General features: G+C 41.0%; 1 protein-coding gene across 1 annotated transcript in view; it reads left to right on the forward strand.

Annotated features, from left to right (window-relative positions):
* Positions 1-11,265, forward strand: part of FHL5 (four and a half LIM domains 5) — a 30,541-nt gene extending 19,276 nt beyond the window's left edge. Inside the window, exons 4-7 of the mRNA XM_072857857.1 lie at positions 295-469; positions 5,843-6,012; positions 8,149-8,335; positions 9,516-11,265. Coding sequence (XP_072713958.1) covers positions 295-469; positions 5,843-6,012; positions 8,149-8,335; positions 9,516-9,667 — 684 coding nt within the window. The 3' untranslated portion in view covers positions 9,668-11,265. The remainder of the gene's footprint in view (positions 1-294; positions 470-5,842; positions 6,013-8,148; positions 8,336-9,515) is intronic.
* The last annotated feature ends 1,686 nt before the right edge of the window (positions 11,266-12,951 follow it).

Genomic DNA, 12,951 nt, shown 5'->3' on the forward strand with positions numbered 1-12,951 from the left:
AAATATAAAATGGTTCTTCCAATAAAAACATATCTCTGATGTTACATAAGGAAGGACTATTGCCTGTGCCAAAGCAGCTCCTAATGGCCTCTGCAAGAGATCTACAAAATATCCTGACACAGTGACATTGAGTACTTACATCACCTCTTAGCACACCTCCCACTGGCTACATGTGTCATCTCTTCAAGTCCCCATTGCAATGCTCTCCGTTTTTCACTTTATTTCTGGGAGGAGCTGAGGGATAAAAACACTGTAAAGAAATGTCTTCATTAACATGGACTTACTTTCTCCAAGGATCTGGCCTATAAAGGCCGCCACTGGCATGAGGGGTGCTTCAAGTGTGCCAAATGCAGTCGCTCACTGGTGGAGAAACCGTTTGCTGCCAAGGATGAGCTCTTGCTGTGTACCGAATGCTACTCTGATGAGTATTCATCTAAGTGTTTCCACTGCCAGAAGACCATTATGCCTGGTAAGACAACAGGGACTGTTCGATGAGAAATGGAACTGCATTTTTAATTACAACCACATCCTTAAATAACTGAGCTACAAGGTTCTTGACTTTCAGAACAGCTTTCAGGTCACTGCTTCTCCTTTGTGTGTAGTACCCTCCCGGCAGAGAAGAGAGGGCAGGCAGATACCCTGGGCGAGCACTGACAGGGCTTATGAACCCTTATAAAGAATATTAGAGTTCAAGATAGGGTAAAAGTTGTTCATGTTGAATCCTTGATTCTGTTGCAGTTCTTAGGAAGTGTATCCCGCTGTGAGTGTAGGTAGACAAACAGAACTATCATTAGCAGGAGTGCCAGATTAGAAAAGACATCTGCATTTTTGTCTGTCACATTGACCAGACCTTGAGATCATGTTCTTTATACCATTTCTTTCACTCAGAAATGTTTTTTGTTTAAATTGTCAAAACGTGGCATTTTGTGTTCAAATCATTATCAGCATTTTTACTAAAAAGAATACAACTACATTTGTGTTTACAATAGGTTTACATTAGCAACCTTGAAAATTCTGACATTAGCAACCTTGAAAATTCTGCGCTTTCCACTAAACTGCTTCTCAGCTTGTGATTGTGTCTGTTCAGGACATCCTTTGGTCTTTCATTGCTACCACACCACTAAAGCTCATACAGCAGAGAGATTGTGTAAAAGCTACCTCTTCAGAGGCATCTAAGAGAAGCCACAGCACCGTATGTGGCAAAATGAAGCAGCTTGCTTAGGAAAGTGGGTCCCTAACTTTTGGAACAGTGGACTACCCTCAATGCTTGAACCTTTTTTACAGATCACGTGTATAACTCCAAATAGCAGCTGCAAACTATCTGTCATGGCCTCATGACTACTAGTCTGGGAACCTTTGGCCAAGGACATCAGTAAATTTGGCAGTGACATAGGAATTTTATTTTTCAGTAGATCTTAATGCCAAACAATAAGGTCTGGGCTGTGCAGAATTATTGTCTAGTATAAATACTAGGTTACTGATGTTGTGGTTCAACCTGTAGTGTTCCTAGAATCATAGAATCATAGAATGGTTTGGGTTGGAAGGGACCTTAAAGATCACCTAGTTCCAACCCCCCTGCCAGCCATGGCCAGGTACACCTTCCAGTAGACCAGGTTGCTCAAAGCCCTGTCCAACCTGGCCTTGAACATTTCCAAGGATAGGACACCCACAACTTCTCTGGGCAACCTGTTCCAGTGTCTCACCACCCTCATAGTGAAGAATTTCTTCCATATATCTAATCTAAATCTACCCTCTTTCAGTTTAAAGCCATTATCCCTTGTCCTATCACTACATGCCCTTGTAAAAAGTCCCTCTCCAGCTTTCTTGTATGTAGGCCCTGTTCAGGTACTGAAAGGCTGCTATAAGGTCTCCGCGGAGCCTTCTCTTCTCCAGGCTGAACAACCCCAACTCTCTCAGCCTTTCCACATAGGAGAGGTGTTCCATCCCTCTGATCCTTTTTATGGCCCTCCTCTGGACCCACTCCAACAGGTCCATGTCTTTCCTGTGCTGAGGACCCCAGAGCTGGATGCAGTACTCCAGGTGAGGTCTCACCATAGTTGAGTACAGGGGCAGAATCACCTCCCTCGACCTGCTGGCCACGCTTTTTTGATGCAGCCCAGGATACGGTTGGCTTTCTGGACTGCAAGCACACATTGCTGGGTCATGTTGAGCTTCTCATCAACCAACACCACCAAGTCCTTCTCCTCAAGGCTGCTCTCAATCCATTCTCCACCCAGCCTGTATTTGTGCTTGGGATTGCCCTGACCCATGTGCAGGACCTTGCACTTGGCCTTTTTGAACTTCATGAGGTCCGCACGGGCCCACCTCTCAAGCCTGTCAAGGTCCCTTCCCTCCAGCGTGTTGACCACACCACTCAGCTTGGTGTCACCGGCAAACTTGCTGAGGATAAATACAATTGCACTGTCCATGTCACCGACAAAGATGTTAAACAGCACCAGTTCCAATACTGACCCCTGAGGAACGCCACTTGTCACTGGCCTCCACTTGGACATCGAGCCTTTGACCGCAACTCTTTGAGTATGACCATCCAGCCAATTTTTTATCCACTGAGTCGCCCATCCATCAGATCCATGTCTCTCCAATTGAGAGACAAGGATGTCGTGCAGGACAGTGTCAAATGCTTTGCACAAGTCCAGGTAGATGACATCAGTTCTTCTTCCCTTATCCACCAGTGCTGTAACCCCATTGTAGAAGGCCACCAAATTTGTCAGGCACGATTTGCCCTTAATGAAGCCATGTTGGCTGTCACCAATCACCTCCTTATTTTCCATGTGTCTTAGCATAGTTTCCAGGAGGATCTGCTCCATGATCTTACCGGGCACAGAGGTGAGACTGACTGGCCTGTAGTGCCCCAGGTCTTCCGTTTTTCCCTTTTTAAAAATGGCAGTTATGTTTCCCCTTTTCCAGTCAGTGGGAACTTCACAGGACTGCCACAACTTCTCAAATATGATGGATAGTGGCTTAGCAACTTCATCTGCCAGTTCCCTCAGGACCTACGGATGCATCTTATCAGGTCCCATGGACTTGTGCACCTTCAGGTTCATTAGATGGTCCTAAGCCTGATCTTCTCCTACAGTGGTCGGTCCTTCATTCTCCCAGTCCCTGCCTTTGCCTTCTGTGACTTGAGCAGTGTGGCCTGAGCACTTGCTGGTGAAGACTGAGGCAAAAAAGTCATTGAGTACCTCAGCCTTCTCCATATCCCAGGTAACCAGGTTTCCCATTTCCTTCTGAAGAGGACCCACATTTTCCCTAGTCTTCCCTTTATCACCAACATACCTATAGAAGCTTTTCTTGTTGCCCTTGACATCCCTGGCCAGATTTAATTCTATCAGGGCTTTAGCTTTCCTAGCCTGACCCTGGCTGCTCGGACAATTTCTCTGTACTCCTCCCAGGCTACCTGTCCTTGTCTCCACCCTCTGTAGGCTTCCTTTTTGTGTTTGAGTTTGTCCAGGAGCTCCTTGTTCATCCATGCAGGCCTCCTGGCGTTTTTGCCTGACTTCTTCTTTGTTGGGATGCATCGCTTCTGAGCTTGGAGGAGGTGATCCTTGAATATTAACCAGCTTTCCTGGGCCCCTCTTCCCTCCAGGGCTTTATCCCGTGGTACTCTACCAAGTACCTGAAGAGGCCAAAGTCTGCTCTCCGGAAGTCCAGGGCTGTGCGCCCTTCTCAGTGCCCTGAGGATCTTGAACTCCACCATTTCATGGTCACTGCAGCCAAGGCTGCCCTTGAGCTTCACATTCCCCACCAACCCCTCCTTATTGGCGAGAACAAGGTCCAGCATAGCACCGCTCCTCATTGGCTCCTCTGTCACTTGGAGAAGGAAGTTATCGTCAATGCATTCCAGGAACCTCCCAGATTTCTTATGCTCTGCTGTGTTGTTCTTCCAACAGATATTGGGGTGGCTGAAGTCCCCCATGAGGACCAGGGCTTGTGAACATGAGGCTGCTCCTATCTGTCTATAGATGGCCTCATCTGCTTGGTCTTCCTGGTCAGGTGGCCTATAGCAGACCCCCACTATGATGTCACCTGTCCCTGTCCTCTCTTTAATCCTGACCCATAAGCTCTTGGTCAGCATCTCATTCATCCCCAGGCAGAGCTCCATGCACTCCAGCTGGTCATTGACATAGAGGGTGACACACCCTCCTCGTCTCCCCTGCCTGTCCTTCCTAAAGAGCTTATATCCTTCCATTCCAACACTCCAGTCATAGGAGCCATCCTGCCACTTCTCCGTAATGCCAATAAGGTCATAGCCCTGCAGGCGTGCACATGTCTCTAACTCCTCTTGTTTATTCCCCATGCTATGTGCGTTTGCATAGAGGCATTTAAGTTGGGCCTCCAATGAAGCTGACTTACTGGCTGGAGTGGCTGGAATTCCTTTGTGCTGCTCTTCAGGTGCTCTCCTGCTGAACTGTGATCCTTCTCAATAGTAGCATTGATGCAATTATGCACTTTCACAGTTTATTTCCTTTTCATTACAGGTAAGAGCTGTATTAGTGGAAATAAATGTTGTAGCAATATAGTTGTGTTCAGTTTAAGGATGACATACTGTTTAGATTTGACTTAGTTTAAAAAATGTTGTCTAATAGGCACACCTTACTAGCTGTGATGAGAATAGCACCACAATATAGTAGAGTTTGCATTATTATCCTCTGGTGTATATCCACCTTGCAGATTTTACCCCAGAGTCTAGGAGACTAAATCCTTGCAGCAAGTGCCAAGGGTAGGAGTTACAGTGCAAATAGAGAACCAAAGTGGCATGGGGATGCCAACCAGTTTCAAAATCGTTAACTTCTTTGTCATCAGCTTGCTAGCTCTGTGTTGAAAAGACCCAGTAGGCAAAGACAGTGAAGTCAGCCTTCTGACCACTGGGAAGAAGCTGCAAACCTTTTACGTTGAAATACAACCAGTAGTTTCTCTCTCTACTAGCCCCACAGTCCAGGAAACAGGTATTGTGGGATTAATCAGTTATATTAGCAATTTTCTTCGTGTGGAAAGGATGGTAAAGCACCTGGCACCTCTCTTTGCTGTCTGATGCTACCAGCAGGGGAGGAAGTTATGGTGGAGAGTCACTGGAAAAGTTGTTCTCAGATATATGTGCGTATCTTAGACTTACACATCTACATTAAGGTGTACAGGGCACCTGTACACAGAGCTAAGAGCTGTGAAACCCCTCTGGCAGACATTTAACTGAGTGATTTTCTTTTGGGATTGCATCTGCCCTTGCACTGCAGCGAAAGCATCTAGTCAAACATGATAAAAAGAACTGTTGATCTAGGAAGGAGGTGATGAGCTATAAGAGGCAGTGCAGTGTGCTTTATCACAGAAAAGGTATTTACTTTAGAAAATATTGCCAGCTTAAGCTGAATAAGATAAATAATGCATTTATAAGTGAAGGAGCCTTAGTTTAAGGAAGACAAAAGACAGGACATTAATAGATGTACTAAACATCCAACAAATTAATCTTTAATTTATAAAAGTGCTGTGTACCTGAACATCATCACTGAGTTTGGCTGGCCTGAGAGAAACTCTGAGCAACTGAAGTGTATCACAGAGAAGTAACCCTAAAAGATTCATGTAAGGACAGACTCTAAAAATCACAGCTTAGGCAACTTAGCACATCTTTTGCCAGGTGATCGTATGGTGCTGAATGTGTTCTTGAAATTTCAAGTACATACTTAGAAACTCTATTAAATTGAGGACAAGTGCTTTCTTGGGTAATACAATATTGAGATAGAAGATTAAAAACAAGAGTCTTCCCGGTTTTTAAAACTTATGTTACAAGGCTATATCTGGGAGGATTGTTCACTTTGGGGTTTTGCAGGTTCCCGTAAAATGGAATTTAAGGGAAGCTCCTGGCATGAATCCTGTTTCGTTTGCCAGTATTGCCGGCAGCCATTGGGAATGAAACCGTTGATCACCAAAGACAATGAGAATTACTGTGTACCCTGTTTTGAGAAGCAATTTGCTCACCATTGCTACTCTTGCAAAAAGGTAATTAAATGTACAATGGAAAAATTGCCCTAATGAGGCAATATTGCTCATGGGGAAAGGGGCTGGATTATATAAAATGTCTGGTGAACTAAGAGTAAAAGCATTGGTATTGTTATTGGTATTGGACGCTGAAAGCTAAATGCAACAGTGTCTGCTGTCCCCTTCTAGTTAACATTAATATAAGCCTTATTATATTTGAAACAAATTTATTGACCAAAACAAACACTTTGGGACTCTTTTGTTTGCACTTTTTAACAAAGGTTGAAATTTCACTGAAAATTATGTAAAACCCTTCTTTCCTGGTAATATCTGATTCTGCATTGATAAACATGCCTCCCTTTCCAACATTTTTCAGATATATTCATATGCATAATAAGCCACCTAAGCTAAGCAAAGCATTCACAGTCCTGCCTCTTTTTGTCTTGAAATGTATCAGGCAATATTCAGATTAAGTAATATGCACTTGTGACAATACTAGTCAAGAGTCCTACTGTTGCAATACATTATGCTTCCCCTGTGGGTAACAGAAAGCCTGATTTCAAATGAGTTGGGTTTTTTTCCCCAAATACAAATAAATCAGTTCATCCCTCCCTCAGTTTCTCATGTTTTAAAATTGTCTCTGATTGATGAAAATACTCAAAGTATCACACTATTCTAGTGTAATACTGTTCTTTAGGGAAATGTATTAAGCTGCTTTTTATGGCAGAATTTAACTTATTATTTAGTACCTGTATCACTCTGGAAGGAATTTTTATTTTCACTTCATCAAATAACTTATAATTTCTAAATTATTTAATGTTTATCTGTAAACCTCTACCTCTAAGAAAAGTTTTTAATTTAAGAAAAATCTCCTGCCTGTTTTTTTCTTCAGTAGTTAGACTTTAGAAAGTACTTTTATATATTCCCATGTGTCTTCATCTAGCCTTTAATTTTCATTAAATGACCACATGGCAAATATAGTAATTCTGCTCTATGTTTATTAGAGGAATTGAGGTTAGCAGCACATATGTGAAATAATCAGGATTTGCTTCTTAAAAATTCTAGGAATACAATGAGTCCCCCTACATAATAGCTAAAACAATTTTACTACTTCAACTCGCATCAGTTCCCATAAATAAGAATTGAGCCCAAAGAGATTAAATTGCCAATCTGAAGTCTTGAATTTTGTGCCAGAGATTTTGAGATTTTAATGGAAAAGCAAATGAGATTTAGAAGTAACCCAATACTGGAATGCTAAGGGGATCGGGAACTATTTAAATTGTTTTATTGCCTGACCATCTAGTATTACTCTGTATTTCCCTGAAACTGCATTCCCCAGGGAAATTTGATGGTGCCACTATTTTTACTTAATTAGGTTTCTCCAACTTTTTCTCCGCATGTTCCAACTATATTCATTCATTCATTCATTCATTCACTGTCGTGCATGTGACTTGACAGTAGAAACACTATCTTACAGCTCATCTTTATCTCTACAGAAATTTCTCTGTACAGTCTCTCACAACTTCTGTGAAACCAGCTCTTTACCACACATATGGAAGCCATAGAGCAACTGGAAATTTTCCTCTTCAGAAATAAGCAGTAGAGAGCTGTGAGTGAGTTGCAGGAACGAGAAGTTTGATGACACTGATAAACACTATTTTTTTCTTCTTTTGGCAGTGTAGATCTCCTTTCTGTCTCACTTCTGCTTCTTTACTGTCTCTTTCTTCCTACTTAAAATACTGTTTCAGTTGTGAGACAGAAAAATGCCAGTTCCAGTTGAAGATTAGCCATAATCTCAGCATTGGTTCTCTCATTCACTCTCCATCACTGAGAACCGCTCTTCTGAGAGCATGCCTGATGCTAAGCCTTTATCTGCATGTGTAACAGAAGAATTTCATAACAAGCTAACCTGTTTATTACAAACCATGAGGTTATCCTATGATAGAAAACAGAGAATAACCAACCAGTGGCATGTTCAGCTCAACTGCAGTTAGTCAAGTTGATATTCCAGATGAAAAACAGTTGACGTGACCACACTCTCTTCTCTTGTGCATATAGGAAGAGTGAAAACAAGTGGAAGGACTTATGAAGGACTGGATAATCCTTCAAGATTCACACCTTTGTTTCATTGCTCTGTCCTTTTTGTCAATACATTAGGTAATAACTTCTGGGGGAGTGACCTACCATGACCAGCCTTGGCATAAAGAATGCTTTGTGTGTGCTGGGTGTAAAACACAGCTGTCTGGACAAAGGTTTGTTTCCAAAGATGAATATCCATACTGTGTAGACTGTTACAGCAAATTGTACGCTAAGAAGTGTGCTGCTTGCAAGAAACCTATTACAGGTGAGTCTGATCTTCTAGAAGATCTTCTAGACACCGATGAACCATCAGCCTTCTCTCAAATCAGACCTTTACTTTAGAAAACAACATTAAAAACATTCCCATCATAATGAAAGACCGAGGGAGTTAACTACGAGAGAGATCCTCTCTCCGTCACATGTAACGTGTCTTACTAGGACATACTGATCACGCGTGTTCCCTGATTGCTGAGGAGCTGTTTTATGTGCCGAAAGGAGTTCCTCCATTGTTTGAGTTAGTGCTTTTTGCACTAAAATTCATCCCTAAGAATATATGAAAAGGCACTTTTTGGCTCTTCCCGGGACAGTGCACACAAGTCCCTCGAGTCTGTAATTTATTCAGCTTTGATTTTAAGTGCAAATATGATCAAATTGGACACAATTAACTGCCTGCTGGTTAGGCACACCTGTCAAATTAGAAAGCTTGCCAAATGCAACAAAGCTCTATTGCATACATCCTTATGTACTTAGATTATTTATAATTAGACATATAGGTCATTAGTCTATGATAGCTGAAGTTTTCTGAGAGCATTTGCTGGTGTTCTGCATTGTAATTCTATTATGTGTGGACTCAACTGTTGAAGAGCACTGATTGTTACAGATGCGTGCTGTGTACGTAAGTGGAGAAATAAAATGATGACTACCCAGTCAAATGGGCATGGTTTTAAATAAATAAATAAATAAATAAATAAATAAAAACACCACCAATGTTTTATTTCACATACTCATGCTAGGAACTCCATGATCTGGTGATTTCCAAAAGACTCTATCTTGAAGAAACTTAGGTGGAAATAATCAAATTTTACTCAGTGTTGTACAGAAACTATATGTATCAACACATTACAAATACTTTTCATGAGAGTTTTGGGAAGATCAGCAAACCTGAATTGACATTCTGATAAACCTATTCTGTTCAGAGTTCATAATGGGATATGAAAACAAGCAAGTGACTTGTGGCTTTGCTTAAAATATTTCTCACTGTATTTAATTTTAAGGTTTTTTTCAATTCAGCCAACAAAGGATATTTCAGACTATGGGGTTTTGTTCATTTGTTTATTTGCTATATGAATAACAACCTGATCACACATCAGAAAACAATCTGTTGCATTTCTGAACCATGTCAGGAAATACTGGATTCACATCTTCTTTCTCATAATCTCTTTCAGCTCTCGGAGGTGCCAAATTTATCTCATTTGAAGAGCGCCAATGGCATGGGGAATGCTTTAACTGCGCAAAATGCTCTGTCTCGCTGGTGGGCCAAGGATTCCTCACTCGGCAGGATGATGTCCTTTGTCATGAATGTGGCTCTGCTTCATAGTTCTGTAGAGAGCTGTACAGCTGCATTATTCTCTCTCTGTAACCATGTACTTCATTACTCTGCAGTAAGAAAATAATCTAAAAGGTATACCAGTTATTTAGTCATTCAAGTAACTTTGCAACAGCAGTTTAATTCTATCATAGTTCTCAACTGCTTGTAAAAATATTTATACAGCCCCATACTGGCTAAGAAAATAACGCAGAAAAGATTCGTATATATTTTAAATCTAACTACAATATGGTTCTCCTTGTAACACACTGCACTCTGCTGTTAGAAGCTTAAAAATTTACTTTTCATCTCCCATGAACCAAGGAGGATTGTGAAAAGTCTATATTGCATATGACTAACGATGAGGCATTAGCACTGCTTCACAGATGCAGACCTTGGTGTGGAAAGCTGGGCATGTGCATTTTTCTATTGGATCATAACATTAATGAGAACAACTTGTAAATATCAACTTCCTCCATGCTTTGGGAAAAAAAGCTGCTGCCAAAGCAGGCAGAAAGTGGGAGGAGGGGATACTTTTATACAGAGGGCTACTGAGACAGAGAGGCCCATTCCAGATGAAGGGAAAAATGTCATTTTCCTCTCCTCAGAAACGTAGCCTTTAGTTATCAAAAAATCTGAGTGACAGGTCCTTTCCCAAAATCAGTTAACTGTACTTAATTTTTCAGGTGTAACTGCTTTAGAACATAAATAAACTCATATTTTGAGCTACTGTAACAGGTAAGGATTGCCCAAGATTGGATAGTGCTGATGTACATTTTCCCATAGCTAATATACTTTAAGACTCTGTCTCCATTGTCTTCACTAGACCTTCAAATACACACATAAAATATATTTTCTTATTAGTAGAGACAAGAGCCAACTCATACTTGTCCCTTTAACCTTGTACTTTCCTCCCCTCAGAGCCCACTTCCCAGCAATCAAAACACTGTTAAAGGCCTCACCGTTTCCACCCTGCTAGGTCTTTGATCCATAGTCTACCCCTTTCATCGTAAATGCCTGCTTGTCTACAGCAGGTTATAAGCTCTGCAGAACCAATACCCAATTCATTTTGCCATGTGCCACATGCATTTGCCAATATTATGTCAAGAATTGGTAATGTTGTCATTGCAAGCTAAGTAGTCCTCGCTTGTAGTACAAGGTATTACTTTCTAGGTAGCTGGCTTTGAGAAGGTTATATCTGCTTGCTGAGCTTCAGCGCTCAAGTGTCTATTATTAAAGGTCAACTAGAGCTGCGTTACAAGCATTTCTCTTCTTACTTCTTCCATACTGTATGTTGCAATGGCCTGATTCATGTTACACTGTCTGTACTAGGCTGTTGTGAACAGTGCAGTGATACTAAGGATGGCAGATTCTGTACCGCTCAGCACTGGTTTAGTCCTCATCTCACACATCTTTAAGTCGTACACTTTCCTTTCAACTCTGACCTTAAGTGCATAGTTATTTGGCTGACTTGAGTGGGCTTTATTCATACTGAAGCCAACCATTACTTTAGGTAGAAAAATGAAAAAAAGAGTAAAGAAAAAAAAGAATATGTGTGCATAGCTAAGCCAGAGCTGAACTGCAGTGGCATAAAATCAATATGGATAATGACTGACTAACAAGTACATAGCAGTCTGTTTTCTAGTCAATAAAATATTGATCTTTTGCTCTATGTGGTTTTCATTTTTGTTTTTCAGTTTCTTCTTTCATGGCAGCTTTTATTGCAGTCTGGAGTTTGATTAGTTTATGCCTTTTCATTTTATCCCAGCTGCCTCCTTTTCTATTTTCACATTTCACATGGCTGATACAGGTTCTTGGTAAGACTTGAATTCCCATAAATAGAATTATGTTTCATTGCCTTAAATATGTATATACACACACACACACATACAGTGGTTCACAGTTATGTATGATGTTCTAAAAATGTGCACCAAGTTATCAGAAATTAGCCCACTAGTAAATGTTAATTGGCTTAAATTTTTAAATGAAAATGATGAATCACCAGATGCAGGCTTGTCTGTGGGGTGTACCTTTTGCTTGTGTTGTGTGACCTAACATTCAGCAAACTGCAAGAATTTGGTTTGGGCCCTTTATTCAGTCTGGTCTGAACAATCTTCCGGCTTAATTACAAACTGACGCAAGAATTACCAGGCAGAGTCCTAAGACATGACAGAGTCACAGGTCAGACACACTGATCATGATAATCCCAATCTTCAAGCCTTAACATTTGGGAAAATGAAATTCTTCTCTGACTCATCAACTAATTATATTTTTAGAAATATCAACTGAATTATTTATTTCTCCTGCAGTAAATACACTACAGTCAAATCTGAAACTGAGCATTTTCACTTCAAAGTAATAATAAGAAATAAATGTGACTGCTATAAATAGTTTGAATAAAAGTTATGATAGATATCAGATTGATATTTCCTAGTCTCAATCAGCAGCTACCGATGTATAAATGTAAATGAAGTAATACTCTGCACAATTTGAGTCAGCTGTGCTCATGTAGATGAAAACCAACTTTAATAGGTGCAGAGAAGGGCTGCAAGAAGGAACAGTTTTTCTCCGTGGAGGACTGGAGATCATGGAGGGAATTAGACGGCTGCTATAAGCCAGGGGACTACATTTGGTTCAAGAACAAAGGCAAGTAAACTCCTCAGGATTGGAAACTGGAAATTGGTAGGCTGCTGCTGAGCAGTGATGCCACAGGAGAGCCTCTTTCCAGAACCAAGAGGGTTCTGGAAAGCTATGTGGTCAGTTTTAAAGAGATGCTTGATCAGTGTGTTAAGTGGCATATATAACATGATTGCCTGGGATAGCAAAGCACTGGGCAAAATGAAACAGATGGTCAGCTTCAGTCTTTGTTGCTAACATTTGATTTACTGCAGGATGATCAAGGTATGGACTCCAGTGCGATTCAATTTTCTTTAATAAACTTCAGACGATGGAAGTTTGAGAGATTTATTTTTAAGTCAATCTTTTTTAATGTCATGTGCTTTTCTTTAACATTGTACTGTTTTATTTTAAAATACATCTAGTTCTTCCCTGTGTATTAGCTGCCCAGCTCGAAGGTAATCACATGGCTTTTGTTATGGTCAAGCTCAATTATCCTAAGGTGCAATGATGTCTCTAATGCCCTGACGACATCGCCACTGTACTCATAGTTATCCCAGGTGACTGGGAGGGAGGCTGCCATCTGGGACTAACTTCTGAAGAGTGAAGTAGTTGCCCTATTACCTCCCTCGATGCTTAAGGCTAAAGTTTAAGTTCTTCAACCACTGCCTAATTGCCAG

The sequence above is a fragment of the Ciconia boyciana genome, chromosome 3 (assembly GCF_034638445.1).
Source record: "Ciconia boyciana chromosome 3, ASM3463844v1, whole genome shotgun sequence".
Lineage (NCBI taxonomy): Eukaryota > Metazoa > Chordata > Aves > Ciconiiformes > Ciconiidae > Ciconia > Ciconia boyciana.